The following is a 26,293-nucleotide window of genomic DNA, read 5'->3' as shown; positions in this document are numbered from 1 at the left end:
CTAGGGGGCGGGACATCACGAAAAGCCCCGCCCCTACTTTCCGACAGCTCAGGCCCCACCCACCACCACAACCCCCTACGGCCGATGGTGGGCGAGACCAAGCGCGAGGGGAAGACAGGCAGTGCACGCGTCGGGGGCTGCGCTCTCCGCATTTAGCCGGCGCTGCCCTACGCCTGGCAGCCACCCCTCCTAAGGCTCCACAAATGGTCCGACCCTCAAGCAAGTGGGCGGGTCCGGCTTTGAAAAGCCGGCGGGTCGGGCCTTGAGGTGGAAGGCGGGAAAATGGCGGATTCCTCGGGGCGCGGCGCTGGGTGAGTTGAGGCGCCCGCAGGTCTGGATTTGTAGACGCCAGAGGGCTGGAGAGGATGGGCAGCGGAGTTGGGGAGTGGGGACCCCCGGGGTGAGTTCGGGTTCGACCCCGCCAGAAACTGCGCGGGCCCCTGAACACCCCGATGGCGTGCTGTCTCTGCGCATGCTCCGGAGCGCGGACACCCGACCGGCCCCGAGTTCCGCGTCCTCGGCTGGGACGCGGGGCGACCTCGGGCAAGCAGCCTGACCGCCCGGTGCTTCGCTTCCTCCGCTACGAAATGGGGCCGATGACGCAGCTGAACCTCGTAGGCGTCGTGTGAGGCTGAAACGCGCTTAGATCGGCGCCTGGGTCTTTACTGTGATGTCGCTCTTGGAATTAACCGTTATGCGGTGAACAAGTGGTGGGCGACCAAAGTATCCCCTTTAATCCTCCCATGAGATTTATTCTGTGCTCCCAGTTTACTGGGGAGATGATGGAGACCCAGCGAGGGGAAGTGACTTGCCTAGGGTAACACCCCATGAGCAAGAAAGAAGTTGAATAGTGACCGAGAGCTAGGCATGAGTGATCCTGAGGCTGTATTTTTCTAGTTTTGTTAATTCTACCAGTGTTGATCGTGCCAGGTGCAAACTGAAGTGAAATTGGACAGCAAGAGGAATCACTCCACCGCCCCTTGGCCGTAACCGATAGATTGACAGTAGCACTTCCCAGGTACAGGTGTACCTGAGGCTCGCACAGGTTGTAGGGACCCCCCTCAGGTCGCAGCAGGTTCACCCAGGAGCCCATTCGGTTTGAGGCCACAGCCCTAGCTCAGTCCCCAGAGGGAATCTGTGCTCTTGTCTCTTTCTGGCTCTGAGACTGCCCCGAGGGTGACCTATGTAAGACCTGTGTGTCTTTGTTTTGCAGCGAGGAAAAAGGAGGTAAAAGCAGGTGTGAACCGTTAGGAAGCTGTCGGGTTAGGAGGAGCCTGTGGGCGACCACAACTCCTGGCACCTGGCGAACATTTACTAAGTTGCCTCTCCCCACGGTGGCCTGGAAGTGTCCCCAGCATTGCCTGGGGTCTCACTTTGGGGTCCTGGGAGCCCGCTTCAGAGGAGGTGGCCGCAGGGACCAGTGGAGCCGCCCTTGGTGATGGGAGCAGGAGTTACAGTGCCCTGGGCGTGGTCCTGCCCCTTCACTTGCCCCCCCCACTACTTGCCCCTCCTGTGTTGCTGGTGTCTGTTCCTGGATCCCTTCTCTTCCCACTAGATCAGGCTGAAACCCTGAAACCCCTAGTCATCCCAGACTCTTCCCTCTCCTGCACCCCCACGGCTAATGAGTCAGCGATTCCTATCTCAGGGTTCCTTCTTTCCTATTATGTCAGGCTTCATTCTATTTTTATTTGTATTTGTATTTATTTATTTACTGAGATGGAGTCTCACTCTGTTGCCCTGGCTGGAGTGCAATGGCGTGATCTTGGCTTACTGCAACCTCTGCCTCCCCGGTTCACGCCTTTCTCCTGTGTCAGCCTCCCGAGTAGCTGGGACTACAGGTGCATGCCACCACCCCGGCTCATTTTTGTATTTTTAGTAGAGATGGGGTTTCACCGTGTTAGCCAGGATAGTCTGGATCTCCTGACCTTGTGATCCACCCGCCTCAGCCTCCCAAAGTGAGGTAACTGCCAGGACCACTCCTAGTACCTGTCTGTCAAGATGTTGATCTTCCCTTTCTTTGAAGGAGCTCTGTGTTTTGTTCACCACTGTGTCTCTACTGGTATACAGTCGGTGCATCAATGTCTGGTGAATGAATGAACCCAGGGATAATTTGAGATCTCCTGCGATCTCTTCCACGGAGCTCTCATTACCCTCCTCTCTTCTCAGTTCAGATGTTCACCTATGCCTTCTTGCCCAGGTGACCAGGGCTGGCTACTCCTTTTGTCCTTCTTCCTGTTGAGGTGGCTCAGCCTCGCTGAAATTGTCCTCAGGCAGCCCTTGGACTGGGCTATCTGAGCTTCAACTAGCAGAGGCACCTCGCCGGCTTCCCTGTGCTTCTTGGGCAGTGAGATGAACAAGACCTCTCTCTCTCTTCTCTTGCAGGAAGCCTGCAACCGGCCCCACCAATCCTAGCAGCGCCAAGAAGAAGGAGAAAAGAGTTCAAGGTGAGCAGTGTCAGGATCTCTTTAAGGAACATGGTTTTCTTCTTTCATTACGTGCTTTTGGAGGAAGGAAAAAACAGGCCAGAAAAGGCGACCTATGGCTTTACTTCCTTGTAGTCACACCTCTGGAGATTGTGGATTTGGCCGTCCCAGCCCTGCGGCGAGGGCTGTGTCAGGAACCGTGGTGGTCATTTTGAGCAGTGGCTTCCCTTGCGGCCATGGGGGTCATGGGCTGTGTCCAGGACATGTCCCCTGGAAGCGTGGGTGTGGAGACCATGGAGATCGTTATCTAAAATCAAACTCTTGTCTCTTTTTTGAGACAGGGTCTCGCTCTGTTGCCCAGGCTGGTCTCGAACTCCTAACCTCAAGTGATCCTCCTGCCTCCGCCTCCCAAAGTGTTGGGATTACAGGCATTAACCACTGCCCCCGGCCTAAAATCAAACTCTAAATTCCCACTGCGTAAGCGTGTCAGTCTCATGAGGGGTGCCTGTACGTCTGATGTCCACCTATTGGTCTGGGGTCACCGTTAACAGCCTCCCCTACAAGCCAGGATCACACTGCTGCACTCCAGCCTGGGCGATGGAGTGAGACTCTGTCTCAAAACAAAAAAAAAAAAAAGGAAATGTGGCTGGACATGGTGGCTCACGCCTGTATCCCAGCACTTTGGGAGGCCGAGGCGGGTGGATCATGAGGTCGAGAGTTCGAGGGCAGCCTGACCAACATGGTGAAATCCCATCTCTACTAAAAATACAAAAATTAGCTGGGCATGGTGGTAGGTGCCTGTAATCCCAGCTACTCAGGAGGCTGAGGCTGGAGAATGGCTTGAGCCCGGGAAGTGGAGGTTGCTGTGAGCCACGACCACGCCACTGCACTCCAGCCTGGGTGATGAGCGAAAGTCTATCTCAAAAAAAAAAGGAAATGCTCGGCTTGCATGGTAGATTCTAGAGTGCATCGTTGGAGGTCAAGACAATGATACAACGAGGTATTTTCTCAGTGTGTGCAGTGTTGCAGGGCCCGATTCAGTGAGCTTAGAGCAGGGTTTTATTTCCAAGTGAGGCAAGGTTTGTGTGTTTCAGCATCGCTGGGTGAGTTGTCTTTTTATTTCCCGACCACTTATTCCCAAGTTCTAAACATCGCATGTTAATCTCACATATGACACCTGGCATATGTATGAGCTACCTCATTCTTGGACAAGAATTGTATCCTTCTTTATAACATTGCTTTTGTGGAAAATTCAGCCTGTTTGTTTATTTGTCTATTTATTTTTTTGAGATGGAGTCTCGCTCTGTCACCCAGGCTAGAGTGCAGTGATGCAATCTTGGCTCACTGCAGCTCCTGCCTCCCAGGTTCAAGTGATTCTCTGCCTCAGCCTCCCGAATAGCTGGGATTACAGGTGCGCGCCACCACCCTGGCTCATTTTTGTGTTTTTAGTAGAGACAGGGTTTCACCATGTTGGCCAGGCTGGTATCGAACTTCTGACCTCAAGTGATCCGTCCACCTCAGCCTCCCAAAGTGCTGGGATTACAGGCGTGACCCACTGTGCCTGGCCAGCCTGTTTAAAAAGTTGTATCCTAGTTTTCTGGAAACTTGAAAGTGCTTTTTCTTTCCCTACCGTCCAAGGCAGCCCAAGCCTGAGATCCTTCTTGTTGAGTAAAACTGTTTGCTGATACTACTAGAAAGACCCGGGCTGGATGGTCTCTCTGCTGGGAACTGGGGATATCCTTTCTCTCAGCTGTTTGATCATCATCCAGGGGGAGACTCTTTATGTGGCTTGGTTCTGTCCCTGGGACCCCACCTGGTCCTGGCCTCAGCCCTTAGAGACCTGTATCATGAGAATGGTCTCCCAATTGTCCATATCTGCCGGGCACCCACCTGCACCCACACTGGCTCTGCAGGCATGGCGCATTCCTGCCCTGAGGCTGCCCAGATTGACAGCCCGGCCCTTTGGCTGACTGCAGGATCCTTGTTAACTCTTGAGGGCACCTCCTTTCCTCTCAAGGTAGCAGCTGCAGCCCCAGTCCCCAACAGAAGAATCAGCTGGCGCAGAGATGTGGTTGAAGTCACAATCTCACTTGACTGAACTCTCAAGCTGTGTGACATTGAGGATGTCGCTCTCCCCGGGTTTCTTCAGTACAAAGGCAAACCTCTGAGCTCTATGGCACTGATACGATGCCGAACTATTCTTTTTTGTTTTTTACAAGACAGAGTCTCACTCTGTCACCAGGCTGGAGTGCAGCGGCACAATCTCGGCTCACTGCAGCCTCCGCCTCTCGGGTTCCAGCAATTCTCCTGCCTCAGCCTCCCAAATAGCTGGGATTACAGGCATGTGCCACCACGCCTGTCTAATGTTTGTAGTTTTAGTAGAGACGGGGTTTCTCCATGTTGGCCAGGCTGGTCTCGAACTCCTGACCTCAGGTGATCCGCCTGCCTCGGCCTCCCAAAGTGCTGGGATTACAGGCGTGAGCCACTGCGCCTGGCCTAGAATCATTCATTTGACATACTCTTGAGTGCCTACCCCGTGCCAGGTGGTGGAACATAGCAGCACGCAAAGGAGACAAAAATCCCAGGCCCCTGGGGCTCTAGGGAGGAGGTGGGCATTGCATGAGAACCATAAGGAGGCTGTGGGTGCGCTAGCAGATGCTGTGACGAAATGGCAGGCAGGGTCAGGGGTGCTGTGGTCTGAACTGAGCAGAGCCTTGAGGGAGGGAGGTGCCTGCAGGGGGATACACAGCAAGGAGGTCCACGCAGCAGAGCGGCCGAATAGAGCACGTGAGAGGTGACAAAGTGATAAGGGTAGAGGCAAGTTGCTGGTGACACAGGGCTCAGAAGGTTCCCGGAGGCACTCAAGCTTCCTGAGCCCATGGACCCAGCACGCCAGCCTGTCTCAGCCCTGAAGGGCAGCTGGAGGCTGATGGAAGGTTTCAGGAAGGAGAGGGCGAGCAATGGTTGTGCCTGGTGGCTCAGATGACCAGGACTGAGAATGGACCACTGGGCTCAGGAGCAAGGGAGGTCACAGTGGTCTTGTCCAAAGGTGTTCTGGTGCAGTGGTGTGTCTGCAAGCTGGACTTGGGTGGGGTGGGATTCAAGAGAAGAAGAAAGGAGAGGAAGAGGAGCTGGTGAGTAAAGAACTCTGGGGTATTTGCTGTTGAGGGGATGGGAGAAATAGGGGGAGGCTAAGAGTGCAGGTAGGAGGAAGAATGACCGCCAGCATCTGGTGGAGAGAGGAGCTGTGGGGACTGAGGCAGGGAGGTGGGAGTTGCAGGGCGTTTCCTTGTGGAAGTGAGGGCTGGGCTTTAGCGCCCAGAATGGGGGCGCTTTACCTGGGAGCACAGAGGTCCATTCACAGGGCCAGGGGGATGCAACCCTCAGGACTGGAGGTGACTGGTTGTAGTGGCTGGAGGGTCTCCTGGGGCCACTTCTGTCTTTCCAATGAAGGAGGAAACAGGTCACCGGCTGAGACCGAGGGTTGGGCCAGGCGTAGGAGGTGGAAGGAACAGGTTTGGTGGGGGGGGGTCCGGGAGAGGGCTGGGGGACAGAACGGAACCAACCGGATCCAGTCCAGACTCCTGCCCCCAGAAGCTGAGGTGACAGGTGGCATTTGTTTATCCACAGTCATGCTCCCAGGAGTAGCCCTGGCAGGAGACGTGGGGTCGGGCTGTCACCAGGGATTTGGCTCTGTCTGAAGAGGGCCTGGGTGTTGGGCATGTCTCAGGACAGGGGGTCCCAAACTGAGTAAGGCGCGGGGGAGTAAAAGATAGTAGCAGGAGTGAGTCCTAGACACACGCAGGCGGGGGAAGGGGCCGCTGGGGTCACATAAGCTGGGAGGAAGGAGTAAGCCACCTGGAGGCAGTCAGTGAAAGCTCTTTCTTCTTTCCCTCCCCCTTGTCTGAGTGCACTTGCAGCTTTGACCTTGGGGGGTGTTCCTTGATCTTAGCTCCTCAGGAACTCTGCGACTCCACAGATGGCTTGGGACTTGCATACAGTAGGCGTCCCATGCATGCTCGAGGCTGCTGAAGGATGTGATCAGAGGCAAGCAGGAGGAGTGATGACCTCTGTTCTGGTCACTGAGTAGGGAGGGCCCCTGGCATGTGGGTCTCTGGGGCGTGGGGTCTGGGTGTGTGGGGTCTTCGGTCCTTTGTAGTTTTGTTGTGCACCAACAGTGTGTCTCTACAGGTGGAAGAGTGATTGAGTCCCGTTATCTGCAGTATGAAAAGAAGACAACCCAAAAGGTAAGGCCGCACCCACCTTCCGTTTGCAGCAGATCTGAGCGTGGTTCTGAGTAACTGGGATTCTGAAACTAGTCATGGGAGGCAGTCACAACCTGGTCCTGAAGGAAGCATTTTGGGGTCTTCACCCAGGTGCTTTTGAGACCATCAGCCCTTCATGCTGCCAATTGTGAGTCTCTGTCATTGGCGGCTTATGGCTATAAGCATCTCTTTTACGAAGCTCTGATCTCCATTGAAACATAATATTGTTCTTACCTTTTTTTTTGTTTTGGAGACAAGGTCTCTCTCTCTGTCATCCAGGCTGGAGTGCAGTGGTGTGATCACGGCTCACTGCAGCCTCAACCTCCCAGGCTCAAGCCATCTTCTCACCTGAGCCTTCTCAGTAGCTGGGACCAAAGGCATGTGCTACCACACCAGCTAATTTTTAAACGTTTTTGTAGAGACGGGGTCTCCCTATGTTGCCCAGGCTTGTCTTGAGCTCCTGAGCTCAAGTAATCCTCCCGTCTTGGCCTCCCAAAGTGTTGGAATGACAAGCGTGAGCCCTTGCGCCCAGGCTATTCTTGCCTTTCAACCCAGTTAATTTGCTTTCTGGATTCTGAAGCTGTCTTATCGAGTGCCCAGCACACACTTCTTGGTGTCTTGCTGGTATTTAAAAAAACAAGCTACTTTGGGAGGCTGAGGCGGGCGGATCACTTGAGGCTAGGAGTTCGAGACCAGCCTGGCCAACATGGTGAAACCCCGTCTCAACTGAAACTACAAAAATGAGCCAGGCGCAGTGGTGTGCGCCTGTAATCCCAGCTACTCAGGAGGCTGAGGCAGGACAATCACTTGAACCTGGGAGGCGGAGGTTGCATTGAGTTGAGAGTACACCACGGCACTCCAGCCTTGGCGACAGAGCGAGACCCTGTCCCCTGTGTTAAAAAAGAGAGTAAAAAAAAAAAAAAAAAAAAAACAGCTACAGGTTTTTAGAGAAAAACTATGGGAAAAATGACATGCTTTGATCACTCCGAATTGGAGGAAGAGTTTAGTGAACTATCGTGTAGGCACACCATGAAATACTATGAAACCATTGAAACTAATGACATGAAAGATATTTAACCACGTGAGAACATGCTTTGTGTGAGAGTTGGTGTGAACAATCAGTAGATTATACAATTGGATATTTTCTTTCAGTGAAGTCAAGGTTGGATTCTTCCCTCTGCTTTCCAAATCTTGGTTTATGATAAAATTAAGTCAAATTCCCACTGCCTGTCTTCCACTCTGGTTGGCTGGTGGGTTCTTGACCCTGTGACTTAAGATTCGGCTTGAGAAAAGAGGATACCTTTGCACAAACATATTATTCTCAGAGCAATTTTCAACAAAGAGTCTTCGCGCTCCAAATTTTCATGTTGTCGCCAAGACTTGGTTACAGCACCCCCGTGTGTCTGCGTGCTGTAACATTTTAGCCCTTTAGATCTTTTCTGTTTTTTCCTTCCATTTTTAAAATCAGGATATCGTTTACATGGAGTCAGCGTCTCTTTTTTCAGCATAGGGTCCTGCCCCTTTTGACAGACATAGACGGTCATGGAACCGCCTCTGTAATCAAGCTACAGAATGAGTCATCCCTAAATTCCCTTGTGCTCTGATAGGACCAGCCCCTCTCCCACCCCCAGGCAACCACAGACTGGCTTTCTGAATCTGCAGTTTTGCCTTTTTTAGAAGGTCATATCTGTGGCATCACAGTTTGCAGCCCTTGCCTCTGACTCCTGACACTTAGCAGAGTGCCTTTCAAGTTCCTCTGTTGTTGCATGTATTGCAGGTAGGTTCTTCCTTCTTTTTTTTTTTGTTTTTGTTTGTTTGTTTTTTGAGATGGAGTCTCGCTCTGTCACCCAGGCTGGAGTGCCGTGGTGCGATCTCGTCTCACTGCAACCTCTGCCTTCTAGATTCAAGCCATTCTCCTGCCTCAGCCTCGGGAGTAGCTGATATTACAGGTGTGTGCCACCCCACCTGGCTAATTTTTGTATTTTTAGTAGAGACAGGGTTTTGGCATGTTGGCCAGGCTGGTCTCGAACTCCTGGCCTCAAGTGATCCACCTGCCTCAGCCTCCCAAAATGCTGGGGTTCCAGGCATGAGCCGCCATGCCCGGCCTGGTTCCTTCTTATGGCCGAATAGTATTCCATCAAGTGGATGTACCACAGTGTGTTCATCTGTTCATTGATTGACAGGCAGTCCCTTGATTTCCTGTCTTGGTGATTATGAATAAAGCCTCCGTAAACATTCTTGTGTGGTTTTTTGTGTAGACGTGTTTTTATTTCTCCCAAGAGGAGGATTGCTGGCTCATAGAAAAACTCAGACTGTGTTTCCTGCTCTCCCACTCAACAGCAGTCAACACAGGACTTCTGTGACCGATGTGAGGGAGGGTTCCCCACCAGCAAGCAGCAGCCACCAGCTGGGTGTCTTCCAATTCAATTCTGACATACTCTACCTGGAAATAGCATCAGAACCTATAGGGTGAGGGCTCAGTCCCCAAGACTGCCCCTCTTCTGCCACTAGAACTTCTGACCAAGTTCAAGTTGGGATTCCCATGACCCGCCTTTTTGGGTTCAGTTAATTTGCAGGAGTGACTCACAGAACTCAAGGAAACTCTTAGGTTTACCAGTTTATTATAAAGGATATTACAAAAGATACAGATGGAGCCGAGTGTGGTGGCTCATGCCTGAAATCCCAGCAATTTGAGAGGTCGAAATGGGAGGATTATTTGAGGCCAGGAGTTCCAGACTAGCATGGGCGAGACCCTGTCTCTGAAAAATTTTTTTTTTTCAATAGCCAAGTAAGTGGCTGGGCATGGTGACTTAGGCTTGGAATCCCAGCACTTTGGGAGGTCAAGGTGGGAAGATTGCTTGAGCCTAAGAGTTTGAGGCCAGCCTGGGCAACATAGCAAGACTCTATCTCTACAAAAAAATAAAAATAGCTAGGTGTAGTGGTGCGTGCTTGTAGTCCCAGCTAGTCGGGAGGCTGAGGCAGGAAGATTGTTTGAGCCCAGGAGGTTAAGTCTGCAGTGAGCCACTGCACTCCATCTTGAGTGACAGTGACATCCTGTCTCTTTTTTTTTTTTTTTTTTTTTAAATAGATAAGAGATGCGTAGGGTGAGATATGGGGGAAGGCGCACAGAGCTTCCATGGCCTGTTCAGTCATACTACCCTTTAGGAATCTCCACGTGTTCAGCTATCTGATCTGAAATCTCTCCAAGCTCTGTCCTTTTGTGTGTTTTTTTTGTTTTTTGTTTTTTGAGATGGAGTCTCACTCTGTTGCCCAGGCTGGAATGCAGTGGTGCGATCTTGGCTTACTGCAACCTCCGCCTCCCGGGTTCAAGCCATTTTGCCTCAGCCTCCCAAGTAGCTGGGATTACAGGCGCACACCACCATGCCCAGCTAATTTTGTATTTTTAGTAGAGACGAGGTTTCTCCATGTTGGTCAGGCTGGTCTTGAACTCCTGACCTCGTGATCCACCCACCTCGGCCTCCCAAAGTGCTGGGATTACAGGCACGTGCCACCATGCCCAGCTCCTTTTGGGTTTTTATGGAGTCTTCATGACTTAGGCATGATTGAAGCATGGACAGCCCTGTGGAAATATGATTGGTCAAAAAGGATATGCGCTAAACGCAGCAAGGCCTATCTGTTCAGATTCGTCTTGGCCTCTGTTGCATTTTTTCCTCTGGGGTATGAGGCAGGACCCTCTCTGGCAGATGAAAGGAGTGTGGGAGGTCAGAGAGGTCCTGCTTACTGTAACAAGGGCTTATAGGAGTTACAAGCCATGAATTGTACATGAAAACATCTATCTCTATATAATGGTAACAAGAAACTACCTGTTATCCACAGTGGCTGCACCATCTTTATGTTCCCACTAGGCACATAGATGAAGAGTACAAGTTGTTACTTTCACATTCTAGCCAGTCTTGTGGGCGTGAAGTGATACTTCATTGTGGCTTTCATTTGTGTTTTCATAATAGCTGATGATATTGAGCATCTTTTCATGTGCTTATTTGCCATTCCTGTATCTTTGCTGATGTGTCTGTTGAGATCTTTTGTCCGGTTTTAAGTTGGGTTGTTTTCTTATTATTGAATTTTGAGGGTGCTTTCTATATTCTGGATACCAGCTCTTTGTGGTGCTTTGCAAATATTTCTTCTAGTCTGGCTTGTCTTTTCATGCTGTTAAGTGTTTTAATTTAAGAGGCAGAAGTTGTCGATTTCGATGAAGCCCAGTTGATCACTTTCCCCATTTGTGGATTGTGCTTTTGGAGTCTTATCCAAGATATCTCCACCTAATCCAAGATCACAGATTTTCTCCTGTTTTCTTGTAGGAGTTTTGTAGTTTAGGTTTTACTTTTAAGTCTGTGAGTTAGTTTTTGTGTATGGTGTGATGTTTAAATCAAAGTTCATTTTTTCATGTGTGGGTGTTCAGTTGTTTCTATCCCATTTATTGAAATGATTTTCCTTTTTCCCATTGTAGTCTCTCATCATCTGTGTCAAATACCAGTTGACCATATATATGTGGGCATCATGTCTGGGCTCTGTTCTTTTCTGTTGTTCTATGTATGCATCCTTATGCTAGTTTCACACTACTGAGGTTAGTGTAGCATTGCACTAAGTCGTGAGATCAGGTAATGTGAGACCTCCCACTATGCTTTTTCCAAGACTGTTTAGTCTCTTCTGGTTCCTTTGGCTTTCCGTAGAGATTTTAGAATTGTCATTTTCTAGAAAAATATCTGCTGGATTTTGATTATATTGAATCCATAAATCAGGGAGAATGCCTTCTTAATAACATGGAGTCTTTCAATCCATGAACATGGTATGCTTCTCCATTTATATTCAGATCTTCCTGGATTTCTTTCAACTTTGTTTTGTAGCTTCCAGATTATAATTGGGTTTATAACTAAGCATTTGGTGTTTAGTGCCATTGTATATGGTACTCTCTTTTAATTTCAATCTCCAAACTTGTTCATTGCTACTTCATTGCTAGAGATGTGAACTTTTACATAGTGACCCTGCGTCCTACACCCTTGCTGTATTAGAGTTCTCCAGAGAAACAGAACCAATCAGAGATGCTTATAAAAGGATATGAGTATATAAAAGGGGGATTGGCTTTTTTTTTTTTTACGCGGGATTGGCTCATGTGATTATGGAGGCTGAGAAATCCCAGGATCTGCTTTCTGCAAGCTGGAGAGCCAGGAAGGTTGGTGGTTTAGTTCAGTGTGAGTCTGAAGGCCTGAGACCAGGGGAGCCAAAGGTGTAAGTCCCAGTTTGAGGGCAGGAGGAGATGGGGTAAGATGTCTCAGCTCAACCAGGCAAGCAGGAAGCAAAAGGCATGAATTTCTCCTCCTTCCACTGTTGTGTTGTATTCAGGCCCTCAAGGGATTGCATGGTGCCCATACACACTGGGGAGGGCAGTTTATTGCATCCACCAATTCAAATGCTGATCTCATTAGTAAACACAGACACACCCAAAAATGTTCAGTCTGGGGCACCTCATATCCAGTCAAGTTGACACACAAAATTGAAAGAAAACTCTTGTGAAACTTACTTACTAATTTTAGTAGCAGTTTTGAAGATGTTTGGGGATTTTCTACATGAAAAATTACATCTGTAAAAACAGAGTTTTACTTTTCCTTTCCAACCTGTTTGCCTTTTACTTCTTATCTGAGGACCTCCACTGTGATACTGAATGAGAATGGTGTCTGCATCGTCGTGTCCTTGCTCTGGTCTCGCTCTGTCTCCCAGGCTGGGGTGCAGTGGTGCGATCATGGCTCACTGCAGCCTCAAACCCCTGGGCCTGAGCGATCCTCCCAACTCAGCCTCCTGAGTAGCTGGGACCCTGGCCGTGGCCACTGCACCTGCCCCTTGCTTTTTATAAGGTTTTTGTTTTGCTTTTGGTTATTAGAAGGGCAGTGTTCCTTGTGTTACTTAAAAAAAATTTTTTGACAATATATGTGTAAAAACTTTCTGATGTTTCCTGATGACCAAAGTTATATGTTCTCTCTAGCAAACTAGCAAATACTGAAATGTGTCTAGAAAAAAGTCAGTCATCTGTAATCTGCCATGTCAAGAATCACCAGCAAACATTTTGGTAGTTTCCTGTGTTCTCTGCAAGTGAGCGTCTACATTTTGACAGAAGTTGTTTGTCCTGTATATATGAGGTAAAATTTCAAACCTCTTTAAATGTCTCCCCTGCCTCAAAGTAAGAGCAGTTACAAAACACAGTGCAGACCACATCAGGGCCCCTTGTTGTGAAGGGAGGATGTCTTGTCCTCTGAGTGTCATGTGTTCCCATAACAGGCTCCTGCAGGAGATGGGTCACAGACCCGAGGGAAGATGTCTGAAGGTGGAAGGAAATCCAGCCTGCTCCAGAAAAGCAAAGGTGCGAAGCAGCCCTGGTCCTCGGGCAGTGATGAGCGCGGCAGTACATTTTGTCTCCATGGGTGCTAAGTTAAAGTTCCCTCTTTCCTTTCTGGCAAAGGTCAGAAGCAGTGAGCAACGGGTTGGCGCTTAAGGACAGACTGGGGGGATGTGGGGAGGTGAGCGGGGATGTGGAGAAAGGGGGAGATCACTTCTTCCCTGTGTGGCCCCAGAGAAAAGCCACACTGCCATCATGGTACTGCTTTGTGACATCAGTTGCTTGTCTATGTGACTGTTTTCCTTCTGGTGCTCTGGGAGCAAGACTCTTAGAGAGGCTGTGAGGACTCATCCTGAGGTCGGGAGTTCGAGACCAACCTGACCAACGTAGTGAAACCCCATTTCTACTAAAAATACAAACATTAACTGGGCATGGTGGCACACGCCTGTAATCCCAGCTGCTTGGGGTGAGGGTGCGGGACTGAGGCAGGCGAATCACTTGAACCTGGGAGGTGGAGGTTGCAGTGAGCCGAGATTGCGCCCTTGCATTCCAGCCTGGGCAGCCAAGCGAGACTCTGTCTCAACAACAACAAAAAGACTCAACTCTGCTGTTTGTAACATTAAAAACAGCCCCAGTCCAGACACAGAGGAACAAGTATAGCTGTGTGCCAATAAAACTATTTACAAGCGAAGGAAGCAGGCTGGATTTGGCCTGTGGGCTACAGTTTGCCACTCCTGGTGTAGATGTTTGTGAGAATTCGCACTACGCCCTTCCCAGGCGTGGTTGAGAAGCAGCCACACTAGAGCCAGCCTGCTAGTCTTCCCCCATCTAACTGGGTCGAAGGCCATGCATGAAGCTGGGAATGCTGGTGTGGTCGGGGGACCAGAGACTGGGCCTGCCACACCTTAAAACCAGTTCTCACTCAAGGGTGATTCTGACCCCCAGGGGACTCTGGCAGTGTCTGGAGATGTGTTTGGTTGTCATACCTGGGGGAAGGGGTTTTACTAGCATCTGGTGGGTGGAGGCCAGGGAGGCCACTCAGTGTCCTGCAATGCACAGGACACCCCCACCACAGCAAGGAAGGATCCAGCCCCATGTGCTCGCAATGCCATGGCTAAGAAACCTTAATTTAAACCTCACTATAATGATTTCAAAGGACTGCTTGTTTGAGTTCCATTGTATGGCTTTGTAGAAAATTAATTTTCTTAGTTCAAATGCTATACGTGCTGGTGATAAAATATTCCAGGGCAAAAGCAATAGCAATAAAAAGTTACCACCTCTAGCTGGGTGTGGTGGCTCACGCCTATAATCCCAGCCAGCACTTTAGGAGGATGAGGTGGGTAGATCCCTTGAGCTCAGGAGTTCAAGACCAACCTGGGCAACATGGTGAAACCCTATCTCTACTAAAAATACAAAAAAATAAATTATGTGGGCGTCGTGGCACTCGCCTGTATTCTCAGTTACTCAGGAGGCTGAAGTGGGAGGATTGCTTGAGCCTGGGAGGCAGAGGTTTCAGTAAACCTAGATTGTGCCACTGTACTCCAGCCTGGGTGACAGAGCAAGACCCTGTCTCAAAAAAAAAAAAAAAAAATTTCCACCTCCTCACCCCAGGCTCCCAGTCTGTGCCCTGAGGGCATGTGCTCTCAATAGAGTTTTGCTGATCTTTCCAAATTAAGAATTTCAACACAAATGGTGGTTTTGTTGTATCCTACAGTTGCGGTGACCTTCCTTTTTTCATTTCCAGGTCATTCGTTTCCTCAGCTGCATAGTTGTTCATTGAATAGTCTCATGCTTAGTTCCTAACACAACAATGTATCGTACATGCCATCTGTTGGCGTTTGCAGCACTCCCGGGCTCTTGTATAATGGTAGCATGCTGTATGCCAGTGCCCATCTTAGACAGCATAAGGCTTAATTTTACAGTTTAGAATATAAGTTAAAAGACGAAGGGACCTCCCAGGGAAGACGAACAGTCCAGAAGCTGCAGAAAAAAGATGGAAAGATTACTTGGCTGAGTGTGGTGGCTCATGCCTGTAATCCCAACACCTTGGGAGGCTGAGGTGGGTGGATCACCTGAGGTCAGGAGTTTGAGACCAGCCTGGCCAACATGGTGAAACCCCGTCTCTACTAAAAATACAAAAATTAGCCGAGCGTGGTGGCGGGTGCCTGTAATCCCAGCTACTTGGGAGGCTGAGGCAGGAGAATCGCTTGAACCCGGGAGGCGGAGGTTGCAGTGAGCTGAGATCACGCCATCGCACTCCAGCCTGGGTGACAAGAGTGAAACTCCATCTCAAAACAAAAAAGATGGGAAGAGAGTAGAGGGTAGAATGGGAGTATGGCATCGTATCCCACCCTTAGCATCCTGGAAACTAGCAGAAAGGCTTATTTGCGTCTCTTTGGTTATGCAGAATGTCTCTCTCTTCTAGTGGTACTTTAAAAATAGAGTCAAGGTGATGGCTGGGAATTTCCACAGGTTTTTTTGTTTTGTTTTGTTTTGTTTTTTTAGCCTTTCCACCTTGGACGAAATTGGGTTTTTAGAAGCAAGTGGTATTGTTCAAAAACACGGCCTCGTTTCCTGGCTTCAATGGAGAGTGTCTCTTGACTGTGCTGACTTTTGGGGATTCTTTTCTTAACAGCAGATAGCAGTGGGGTCGGAAAGGGTGACCTGCAGTCCACGTTGCTGGAAGGGCATGGCACGGCTCCACCTGACCTGGATCTCTCTGCCATTAATGGTAAATCATTTGTTTCGCCCCTTCTGTCACTCGCTGGGGGTTGCAGTAGGTCTCAGTGGGCTTCCAAAGTACAGTTGCCCCTTGGCCTATGTTGGGGTTACATCCAACAAACCCATTGTAAGTTGAAAACATTGTACATCAAAAATATACTTAATACCTTGGTAAAGGATATTAAACTTGCCTTTTGCCCCTTGCAAAGTTGAACAACTTTAAGCTGGACTGTTATAAGTCCATATACTCCTCAATTTATGATGGGGTTACATCCCGATAAAGCCATCATTTAAAAAAATGGCAACCAGGGACCGTCTAGATACGCTACTCACCATTAAAAATGCTGTGCTTTATCTTAGACAAAAGTATCATCAGAAAGACGCCACAGTTAGCAAAAACAATAGCAAAGAAACCCGAGTCGACATCGTTTTCTGCCCCTCGGAAAAAGAGCCCAGTAAGTGTTTGAAACAAGAGGGCAGCCACAGACGGGCTGTATAGATCTGATTTAGATTCCACTCTGAACCAGCTGCCGAGTGCCCACAGATCCAAGAACAGATAAGACACCCATGCCCTTTAGGACAAAAATCAAGACCACAAATGTTCTTAGATCGTTTGTAGAGTGTACATTTCCCCGAGTACACATTCAGTAGTGGATACCAGTGTGGAACCATGTAAAAAATGAGACAGGGGACTTCTCTGTGCTCACACTGTGCTAGGAAAGGCACAGTGCCAGGCCCTGTCCCTTGGTGGGAGGACGGCTAGGCTGTGGTCTCACTGGGGTGAGGACTAGATTGGTGGGTGGGGGACCAGCAGGTGGGGAGACTGCATTCTGGTCCTGGTGCACCACCAAATTGGTGGGTATTCTCAGCTTGTCCTTGACTACCCAGCTGCTGCTGTCTCTTCACCTGCCACAGGCCAGGGGAAGGAAGGTTGTGGACCTCCCTCTCTCATCTCAGAGCACCGGAGAAAACCAAAGAAAATAGAAGCAATAGACCCAGCATAGTAGAGAACTACCAAATATCAAACTGAATGCAGAAAATCCACACAAGCCAGAGTTCTGCCCCTGCTGGGAAAAGAGCTGGATTTATACCACTTCATCAGGAATTGAGAGGGTCTTTTTCTTTTCTGAAGGATTTATCTGAAGCGATGGAAATGATGGAGTCTCAGACACTACTGCTGACGCTACTCTCCGTAAAGGTGAAAACAGTTCCTCGTTCACGTACGCCATGGATGGAAGGGTGGCCTCCATTCGCCATGGGGAGGGAGGCCCCACCCGCCTGAGCTTTTCTTTCACATTTAACAGATGGAGAACAATCTTGCTGAGTTTGAAAGAAGGGCAGAAAAGAATTTATTAATAATGTGTAAGGAGAAGGAGAAGCTACAGAAAAAGGCCCATGAGCTGAAGCGCAGGCTTCTCCTCTCTCAGAGGAAGCGGGAGCTGGCAGATGTCCTGGATGCCCAGGTCAGTTGTAAGTGACACTCTGTGAGCAGTGAGTGTTCCCTGTGAATCTGTCCCATCTCCACTGTTTCGGGTAGCATTCGTACTAGGGTGTCATTGCTCACTGGCTTCTCACTCTGTGTTAGGCTTTTAATGCCAGCCACACTTGCTGTGGTCCTGGTGTTGGTCTGTGATGACACTTTTAGAGGATGTGAAGTGTGAAAATACAAAGTGAAGTGTGAACCAGTAAGGGAGGCGCGCACCTTCTACGCCCTTGTGCAGAGACTTCCTGAGCGCCCAGTGATCATGGGCAGCAATAGGACGACGTCCTCTGGGACTCCCCTGGAGGGTCAGGGTGCTGGTGGGTGGCACACCACTCCTAGTACTGTGTGGTCAGCGGTGTCCATGTGGGAGAAGGACAGGAACGAACCCCTGGAACCCAGAAAGGGCTGGTAGGCAGGGGCGGGCCCCCTCACCCACTGGGTGAGTTTCCTGTGGTTGCCGGAACAGAGTCCCACAACCTGGGTGGGCAAAACAACGGGAATTCATTGTCTTATGGTTCCGGAAGCTGGAAGACTGAGATTGAGGTGTTGGTGGTTGGCTGTGTCTGAGGGCTGCGAGGGAGAATCTCTCCTGGCCCTGTCTTTGGCCTGTGAATGGTTGTCTTCTCTGTCTGTTCACATGTCCTTCCCCCTGTGTCTGTCTGTGTCCCCCTTTCCCCACAAGACACCAGTTGCGTTGGATTAGCACCCCCCAAAAAAACCCCCGATCACCTCATGGTAACTTAATGACCTTAATCAAGTCCCTGTTTTCAAATAAGGGCACATTCCAAGGTACTAGAGGTTGGAACGTCTGGTATGAATTTGGGGAGATACAGCTCAACCCCTAACATCCAAAATTTTCGTGTGAGCACCTCTGCAGCTAGACTCTGGACTGAGTACAGGGTCCCTGGACTGAGTACAGGATCTCTGACCTTAGGGAGTTTAAAATGGAAGAAAAAGAGACAAACCCAGTTGACCCTCAAACAACAAACATGAATTTGAGTGTGAGGTTCTCCTTACATGCAGATTTTTTTCAATAAATATATTGGAAAAAGTTTTAGAGATTTGTGACAATTTGAAGAAACTCAGCTGAACCTCATAGCCTAGAAATACTAAAAAAATTAAGAAAAAGTTAGGCACGTCATGAATGCATACATACTTGTCCCAGCATGGGCAACATAGTGACATCCAATCTCTGCAAAAAAAAATTTTTTTTTTTTTTGAGAGGGAGTCTTGCTCTGTCACCCAGGCTGTAGTGCAGTGGTGTGATCTCAGCTTACTGTAACCTCCGCCTCCCAGGTTCAAGTGACTCTCATACCTGAGCTTCCTGAGTAGCTGGGACTACAGGCATGCACCACCACGCCCAGCTAAATTTTGTATTTTTAGTACAGACAGGGTTTTGCCATGTTGGCCAGGCTGGTCTCGAACTCCTGACCTCAAGTGATCCGCCCTCCTCAGCCTCTGAAAGTGCTGGGATTATAGGTGTGAGCCACCGCATCTGGCCAATCTCTATAAAAATTAAAAATTAGCCAAGTGTGGTGGCATATGCCTATAGTCCCAGTTACTTGGGAAACTGAGGCAAGAGGTTTGCTTGACCCTGGGAGGTGGAGGCTGCAGTGAGCTGTGATCACTCCACAGCACTCCAGCCTGGGCAACACAGTAAGATCTGTCTGTAAAAAAAATATTTGTGCAGTGGCTCACGCCTGTAATTCCAGCACTTTGGGAGGCTGAGGCGGGTGGATTACTTGAGGTCAGGAGTTCAAGACCAGCCTGGCCAACATGGTGAAACCGTGTCTCTACTAAAAATACAAAAAATTATCTGGGCATGGTGATGCGTGCCTGTAACCCAGCTACTTGGGAGACTGAGGCACAAGAATCGCTGGAACCCGGGAGGCGGAGGTTGCAGTGAGCCGAGATTGTGCCACTGTACTCCAGCCTGGGAGATAGAGCAAGACTACGTCTCAAAATATGTGTGTGTGTGTGTGTGTGTGTGTGTGTGTGGTGTGTGTGTATAGATGCTAATCTATTTACATGTTTATTGGATGTTTGTTAATCAGTAAGGTTTCAGTCAACAGTTGCTATCAGTAAATTCAGGGGAAGTCAAAAGTTATATACGGATTTTTGACTGCACAGGAGTTGATGCCCCAAACTCCCATGTTGCTCAAGGGTCAACTGTATATCACTTCAAACCCCCATGAAGACCCAGACAGCATGTTTGGGATGGGAGTGGGCCGTGCCGGAAGTGGCCTTGTGGAAGGCAGACGTTTAGGCGCAGTGCTCTAAAGCAGGTGGGCCCAGCTTAGGGCCTAAGCCTAGAACCACTGGAAAGCAGACGTGCATTCTCAGTAAGGGGCCTGGGCCACCGTACCATCCACTTGGCTGTCTTGGGGAGAGCTCACCACACCCTTGGAAACTTCCTGAGCTCTGAGCCCCTCGAGGGTCGTGAAGAACAGTGCTGTATCTTAACCCTGCACAATCCGTTAAGCTTCCAGAGAGGGGACTCCAGGGTCTCCCCGCGTTATCCCTTCTGCTTACAGATCGACATGCTCAGCCCCTTCGAGGCAGTGGCCACACGCTTCAAGGAGCAATACAGGACGTTCGCCACGGCCCTGGACACCACCAGGCACGAGCTGCCTGTGAGGTCCATCTACCTGGAGGGAGACGGGCAGCAGCTTTTAGGTAGGAAACGGGACATCCCAGTGCGTGTGCAGCAGGTGGGGCGAGGAGTGTGTGTGGGTGCTTCCCGTGGGCCCGACGTCATCGCCACAAGTGTCCTCTTCCCCATCTAAGGCAGAGGATGGGGAGGGCTGGTCAGGCTGTGCTTCCTCCAGGGTCTCGCCCTGAGTAAGTAACCACACTGGGATTTGAACCTTGGGCAGTGGGTTCACCGTGATCTGTCCTGCCGAAAGGCATTTTGCAGGGACGACCTGTAGTCTCCTGAGTCCTGTGCCCAACAAATGTGCCTTCGTGGTCGCGAGGTGACAAGACCACCAGCCGCACCCCGACTTTCCCTCAGCAGAGCAGTGAGGTCCCTTTCAGGCATAGGATTCCCACCTAATCTCTAACTTGAAAACTTTGGCAAGTGTGAAAAAACTGCCACGCTGCATCTTAAATTCTCTTCAGAACAGGTATCTTCCCAAAGACAGCGTCTCGCTCTGTCGCCCAGGCTGGAGTGCAGTGGCACAATCTCAGCTCACCGCAACCTCTGCTTCCTGGGTTTAAGTGATCTGCCACCTCAGTCTTCTAAGTAGCTAGGAGTACACGTGTGCACCACCAAACCTGGCTAATTTTTTTTTTTTTTTTTTCTGTAGAGACGGGATTTCACTATGTTGCCAAGGCCGGACTTGAACTCGAGTTCAAGCAGTCCTCCCACCTTGGCCTCCCAAAGTGCTAGGATTATAGGCTTGAGTCTCCATGGCCTGCCATTGTTCTTTTTTTTTTTTGGAGGTGGAATCTTCTTGCGTAGTCGCCCAGGCTGGAGTGCGGTAGTGCAATCATAGCTCACTGCAGCCTCGAACCTCTCAGGCTCTGCTCAGATCCTCCCACCTCAGCTTCCTGAGTAGTAGCCTCCCTAGTGCTTCAGGCATCCACCACTGCACCTGGCTAATTTTTCTTTTTGAAACGGAGTTTTGCTCTTGTTGCTCAGGCTGGAGTGCAATGGCGCAATCCTGGCTCTCTGCAACCTCCGCCTCCCGGATTCAAGCGATTCTCCTGCCTCAGCCTCCTGAGTAGCTGGGATTACAGGCACGTGCCACCATGCTTGGCTAATTTTCTATTTTTGGTAGAGACGAGGTTTCTCCATGTTGGTCAGGCTGATCTTAAACTCCTGACCTCAGGTGATCCGCCTGCCATGGCCTCCCAAAGTGCTGGGATTACAGGCATGAGTCGCTGTGCCTGGCGCACCTGGCTAATGATTGTTTATCTTTTTGTAGAGATGAGGTCTGGCTATGTTGCCCAGGCTGATCTAGAACTGCTGGACTCAAGTGATCTCCCACCTTGGCCTCCCAAAGCACTGGGTTCCTGAATAGGCGTAAGCCCCCCGCCCGGCCAGGTTTCTGATTTTATAACTGCAGTCACCTCCACATCTGTAACTCTCAGAAAACGCTCAGTCTCTTAGGTAGTTGCTGGGAACTGGCCTAGGGACTGTGTTGAGTTTTCTGGGGCTGCCATACCAAGTGACTACAGAATGGGTGGTTTGAAACAACAGAGATATTCCCTCCCAGTTCTGGGAGTCTTGATTTCAGCCAGAAGTCTGAAATCAAGGCATTGATGAGATTGGCTCCCTCCAGGGGCTGTCGGGTGAGCCCATCCTGTGTCTCCCCCACCTGCTGGTGGCTGCTGTCATCCCTTGGTGTTCCTTGGCTCTGGCTGCGTCCCTTCATTCTCTGCCCGTCTTCACGTGGCCTCCTCCCTGGCTGTCTTGTTATTGAAATTTCCTGCATCAGGCTCAGCATGGTGGCGCACGCCTGTTATCCTAGCACTTTGGGAGGCTGAGGCAGGGGATCACGAGGTCAGGAGTTCAGGACCATCCTGGCCAAGATGGTGAAAGCCCGTCTCTACTAAAAATCCAAAAAAATTATCCAGTTGTGGTGGCAGGTGCCTGTAATCCCAGCGACTCGGGAGGCTGAGGCAGGAGAATCACTTGAACCCGGGAGGTGGAGGTTGCAGTGAGCCGAGATTGCGCCACTGTACTCCAGCCTGGGCAACAGAGCCGACTCTCTCAAAAACAACAAAAAAAGAAATTTCCCGCATCTGATGAGGACACCAGTCACTGGATTAGGCCCACCCATCTTAACTCCACCCCATCCACAAAGATCCTGTTACCGGTTAAGGTCACTCACTGGGAGTGGAGAGTTGGAGTGAAATGTACGTATTGGGGAGGGCATAATTCGGTCCATAGCTGGAGGGAGAAGAGGCTGGCTGATACGGCGCTTAAAAGGCTCCCAAAATGTGACTCTCATGTACCACTGGCCTTGATGTGACGTGTGTCGGGGAAGGGGGCGTGTTGTCCTAGTGCAGGTGACACAGGTCCCGCAGTTGCAGGCATCCCTCTGCTCAGTGGCGCAGGGAACAAGGACTGTTTTTCAGTTGCTCGTGGTCTGGCTGGGAGGCCTCAGGCATTCTCCCTGGCATGGCACAGCCTTTTTCACATTTGCATTGGTTTCTGTTGAGGATCCCAGAGTGACATTTCAGTTCTATTCCAATGTCCTCCTGGGTGGTGGACGTGCCTGTCCCACAATCTCAGAGCACGGGACGGAGAAGGCACGAATGTCTTCCTTGGCTTCCGCTTCTTCCCTGTGCGCTCTCCACAGTTCCAGCACGATAGCCGAGCATCGGGAGAGAAGCCTGTCGGCCACTCCACTCCTGCGTGTCTTGCGTGGGGCACCTTGCCATCCATCGCCCACCATGCCTCTTCCCCTCCAGATGCCCTGCAGCGTGAACTGGTGACCACTCAGCACCTCCTGGCCGCACTTGACGTTGGCGATTCGGAAGAAAATGTGCAGGTGCTGGACTTACTGAGCGAACTCAAGGACGTGACGGAGAAAAAGGACCTCGAGCTCCGAAGGTACCTCAGAAAATGCTTTAAGAAAGAGGTGGCACCCTGTTTGCTCAGGGCTGTTGGTGGCTGCCCTGTTGGGGTGGTGCCGAGTTCCTCTTGGAGTTCAGAGGAGGTTCAGCCCCCGAGCGAGCTGCTCTTTTCCCAGACGTTGCACAATATGAGAATGGCCAGCAGGTGTCAATGTCATCCATATTGTGGATAACAAAATCTCCAAGAGCACCTGCCTTGCCTTCCCTTGCCGTTTTTTTTTTTTTTTTTTTTTTTAAAAGACAGGTTCTCACTCTGTAGCCCAGGCTGGAGTGCAGTGGCAGATCTCAGCTCGCTGCAGCCTCAGACTCTTGGGCTCAAGTGATCCTCCCGCCCCAGCCTCTTCAGTAGCTGGCACTGCAGGTGTGTCCCACCATGCCTGGCTAATTTCCCTTTTCTAGCCCACTTCTCAGTCGTTTTTGAGTGAATGGGGATTCTAGGTGAAGTGAGGATCAAATATGCTGTAAGATGGGTCCTAGATTCACAGAGTGTAAGACTCAAGCAGAGCAGCGGGAAGAGAAGAGCAAATGAGCTCATTGCCCACTTGGAAACATCCATGGAAGGGCCGGGCGCACTGACTCATGCCTATCATCCCAGCACTTTGGGAGGCCAAGGCGGGAGGATCACTTGAGGCCAAGAGTTCAAGACCAGCCTGGGCAACATGGAGAGACCTTGTCTCTATTATTTATTTATTTATTTATTTTGAGGCAGAGTTGCCCAGGCTGGAGTGCAGTGTCACGATTTTGGCTCACTGCAACCTCCACCTCCCAGGTTCAAGCACTTCTCCTGCCTCAGCCTCCCAAGTAACTGGGATTACAGGTGCCCGCCACCACACCTGGCTAAGTTTGTGTTTTTAGTAGAGACAGGGTTTCACCATGTAGGTCAGGCTGGTCTCGAACTCCTGACCTCAAGTGATTTGTCCACCTCGGCCCCTCAAAGTGCTGGGATTACAGGCATGAGCCACCACGCCAGACCACTCTGTTTAAAAAATACAAACATTAGGCACAGTGGTGCATGCCTGTGGTCCCAGCTGCTCAGGAAGAATCATCTGAGCCTGGGGTGGGAGAATCATCTGAGCCTGGGGAGGTCAAGGCTGTAATGAGCTGTGGTCATGCCACTGCACTACAGCCTGAGCAATAGAGTAAGACCCTGTCTCAGAAAAAAAAAAAAAAAAAAAAAATCCATGGAAGTTCTCAAGCAGCTGGCGGAGAAAGGGTGTCACCTGTCATTCACATCCTCAACCCAGCAGCACAGGCGCCCTCACATCAGCCGTGTTGGTGTTTTCAACGCCTTCCGGGGTAAGGTCCCAGGAGGATGTTTTTTGAACTTCTGATTGATAGAAATGGCCCAGATCTTAAAGAACTGTGCAGTGGCTTTCACAGAGCACATATCCTTGTGGGTCCAGACCCTCAAAACCCATCAAGACCCCCTCTTTTTTTTTTTTTTTACCTCCCCCAGGAGATTTCTAACCACGCGCTTTTCTCCACCTCTTCCAGAAGACTATCTTTTCTCTTTTTTACAATGCTAAATTTTTTTCCGAGTGCTTCAAATATTGGAAAAGGACTTATGCAAAACAACTGCCAGCCACTGTGGCATTTCTTTCTCCTGTGGGTGGCCATGGATCAATTCAGGAGACATCAAAGGGTTATAAAGCCACAGTCCCATTCCCGGGATGACTCATTCACCCATGAACGGCAGAACCCTGATTGACCCAGTCGCCTCTTAAAGGGCCCACCTCTCGCTGCTGCCACATTGGGGATTATTATTATTATTGAGATAGGGTTTCATTTTCATTGCTTAAGCTGGAGTGCAGTGGCGTGATCTCGGCTCACTGCAACCTCTGTTTCTGAGGCTCAAGCGATTGTCCCACCCCAGCCTCCCAAGTAGCTGGGACTACAGGTGTGCACCACTGCACCTGGCTAATTTTTTTTTGAGACAGAGTCTCACTCTGTTGCCCAGGCTGGAGTGCCAGTGGCGCGATCTTCGGCCCACTCCAACCTCCGTCTCCTGGGTTCAAGCGATTCTCCTGCCTCAGCTTCCCCAATAGCTGGGATTACAGGTGCGTTCCACCACGCCTGGCTAATTTTTATATTTTTAGTAGAGATGGTTTCACCATGTTGGCCAGGCTGGTCTTGAACTCCTGACCTCAGGTGATCCACCCGCCTTAGACTCCCAAAGTGCCGGGATTACAGACGTCAGCCACTGCACCCAGCTTTTTAAATTTTTTTTTGTACAGACGTGGTTTTACCATGTTGCCCAGGCTGGTCTCGAACTCCTGGCCTCAAGCTATCTGCCTGCCTCAGCCTCCCAAAATTCTGTGATTACAGCACTTTAATCCCACCTCGCCCGGCCAGGGGATTAATTTTTTAATGGGAGTTTGGGTGGGGACAGAGACTCCCGCCACAGCAGCAGCACAGCACGGAGCTCCGTGAACATTTCTTGGATGAATGAGTCTCTGCTTTTGTGCCTGGTGCTGTTCTTTGGGGGGTTTCCCTGATTGCGTCTTTTCAGACAGATCTTGTTTGCTGCTCCTTTCCCACTGAGCATGTGGGCTGTGTGAAAATCCGCCTCCCCGCATGGCAGCGCCTCGTTCACCACACGCGTGTGCTTCACCTCAGAGGGTGAAAGCCGTTCTTTCTCCCGTCCTCAACAGGAGCTTCAGCCAAGTTCTGGAACTCTCCGCAGAGGTGAGCAAAGAGGCAGCCTTGGCAAACCAGGAAGTCTGGGAAGAGACCCAGGGCATGGCGCCCCCCAGCCAGTGGTATTTCAATCAAGATGGTGCCTGCAGAGAATCTCGGGGAGCACCCAAGAACACGCCCCTGTCTGAGGACGACAACCTGGGTGCCTCATCAGCCCCCACTCAGGCCACGTTCATCAGCCCGAAGGAAGACTTTTCTTGAAGCAGCCAGGGCGAAGTCCCGCCCTCTGTCTCTCGTTCAGGGAGGGACTTGTGGTGACTCGTGGTTACATTCAGGACACTTGAGCACTTTATACACTACCGTAGCACTGTAGCTATTTTTATGTGATAATCTTGTTTGATACTTAAACAGTAAACCTGTTTTGCAGTTGAAGCCTCCGTTTTCTATGAAGGGGGCCAGTTGGAAGGCCTGTGTTGTCTCGAGTTCTTCTGGATGACTGGTCCTGAAATTCAGGGCCTCCACGACATGCCCAGTATCCCACCGTCAAGATTATTTCATGTCCTTCAGTCACAAGGGTGCTTTTGGGACAGCAAGTTAGGAATTGGCCCTCGAGTGGACATGCTTTGTTTTAGTTATTTATTTATTTATTTAGAGAAATGCAATTCTTTATTAGAACTCGTTTGCGTTTGTAAACATTCAACAGAAGGGGTAAAACAAAAACAATCCACATCATCCTTCCCCCGGCCCCAGCTTCTGCAGCTGAAGCAGGGAGCTTCCACTTTAACAACCCCGACTGGCTCTGGCTCCAGGGCCTGACATGCCTTCATAA

General features: G+C 50.2%; 1 protein-coding gene across 2 annotated transcripts; it reads left to right on the top strand.

Annotated features, from left to right (window-relative positions):
• Positions 1-13: 13 nt before the first annotated feature.
• Positions 14-25,896, top strand: HAUS8 (HAUS augmin like complex subunit 8). 2 transcript variants are annotated; one of them, XM_025367205.1, is made up of 11 exons: positions 14-311; positions 2,383-2,444; positions 6,615-6,670; positions 12,980-13,061; positions 15,676-15,768; positions 16,119-16,213; positions 16,891-16,956; positions 17,063-17,221; positions 19,776-19,917; positions 22,663-22,804; positions 25,479-25,896. In XM_025367205.1, exons 1-11 carry the CDS (start codon positions 283-285, stop codon positions 25,723-25,725), a joined length of 1,173 nt encoding a protein of 390 aa, XP_025222990.1. In that variant the 5' UTR covers positions 14-282; the 3' UTR covers positions 25,726-25,896. The 2 variants fall into 2 exon arrangements, with proteins under 2 accessions (XP_025222990.1, XP_025222989.1); XM_025367204.1 differs by having other exon boundaries at positions 92-311; positions 15,673-15,768.
• The last annotated feature ends 397 nt before the right edge of the window (positions 25,897-26,293 follow it).

This window comes from Theropithecus gelada, chromosome 19, assembly GCF_003255815.1.
Source record: "Theropithecus gelada isolate Dixy chromosome 19, Tgel_1.0, whole genome shotgun sequence".
NCBI lineage: Eukaryota > Metazoa > Chordata > Mammalia > Primates > Cercopithecidae > Theropithecus > Theropithecus gelada.
The sequence above is the reverse complement of the archived record's forward strand: the minus strand, read 5'-3'. Positions and strand labels throughout refer to the sequence as shown.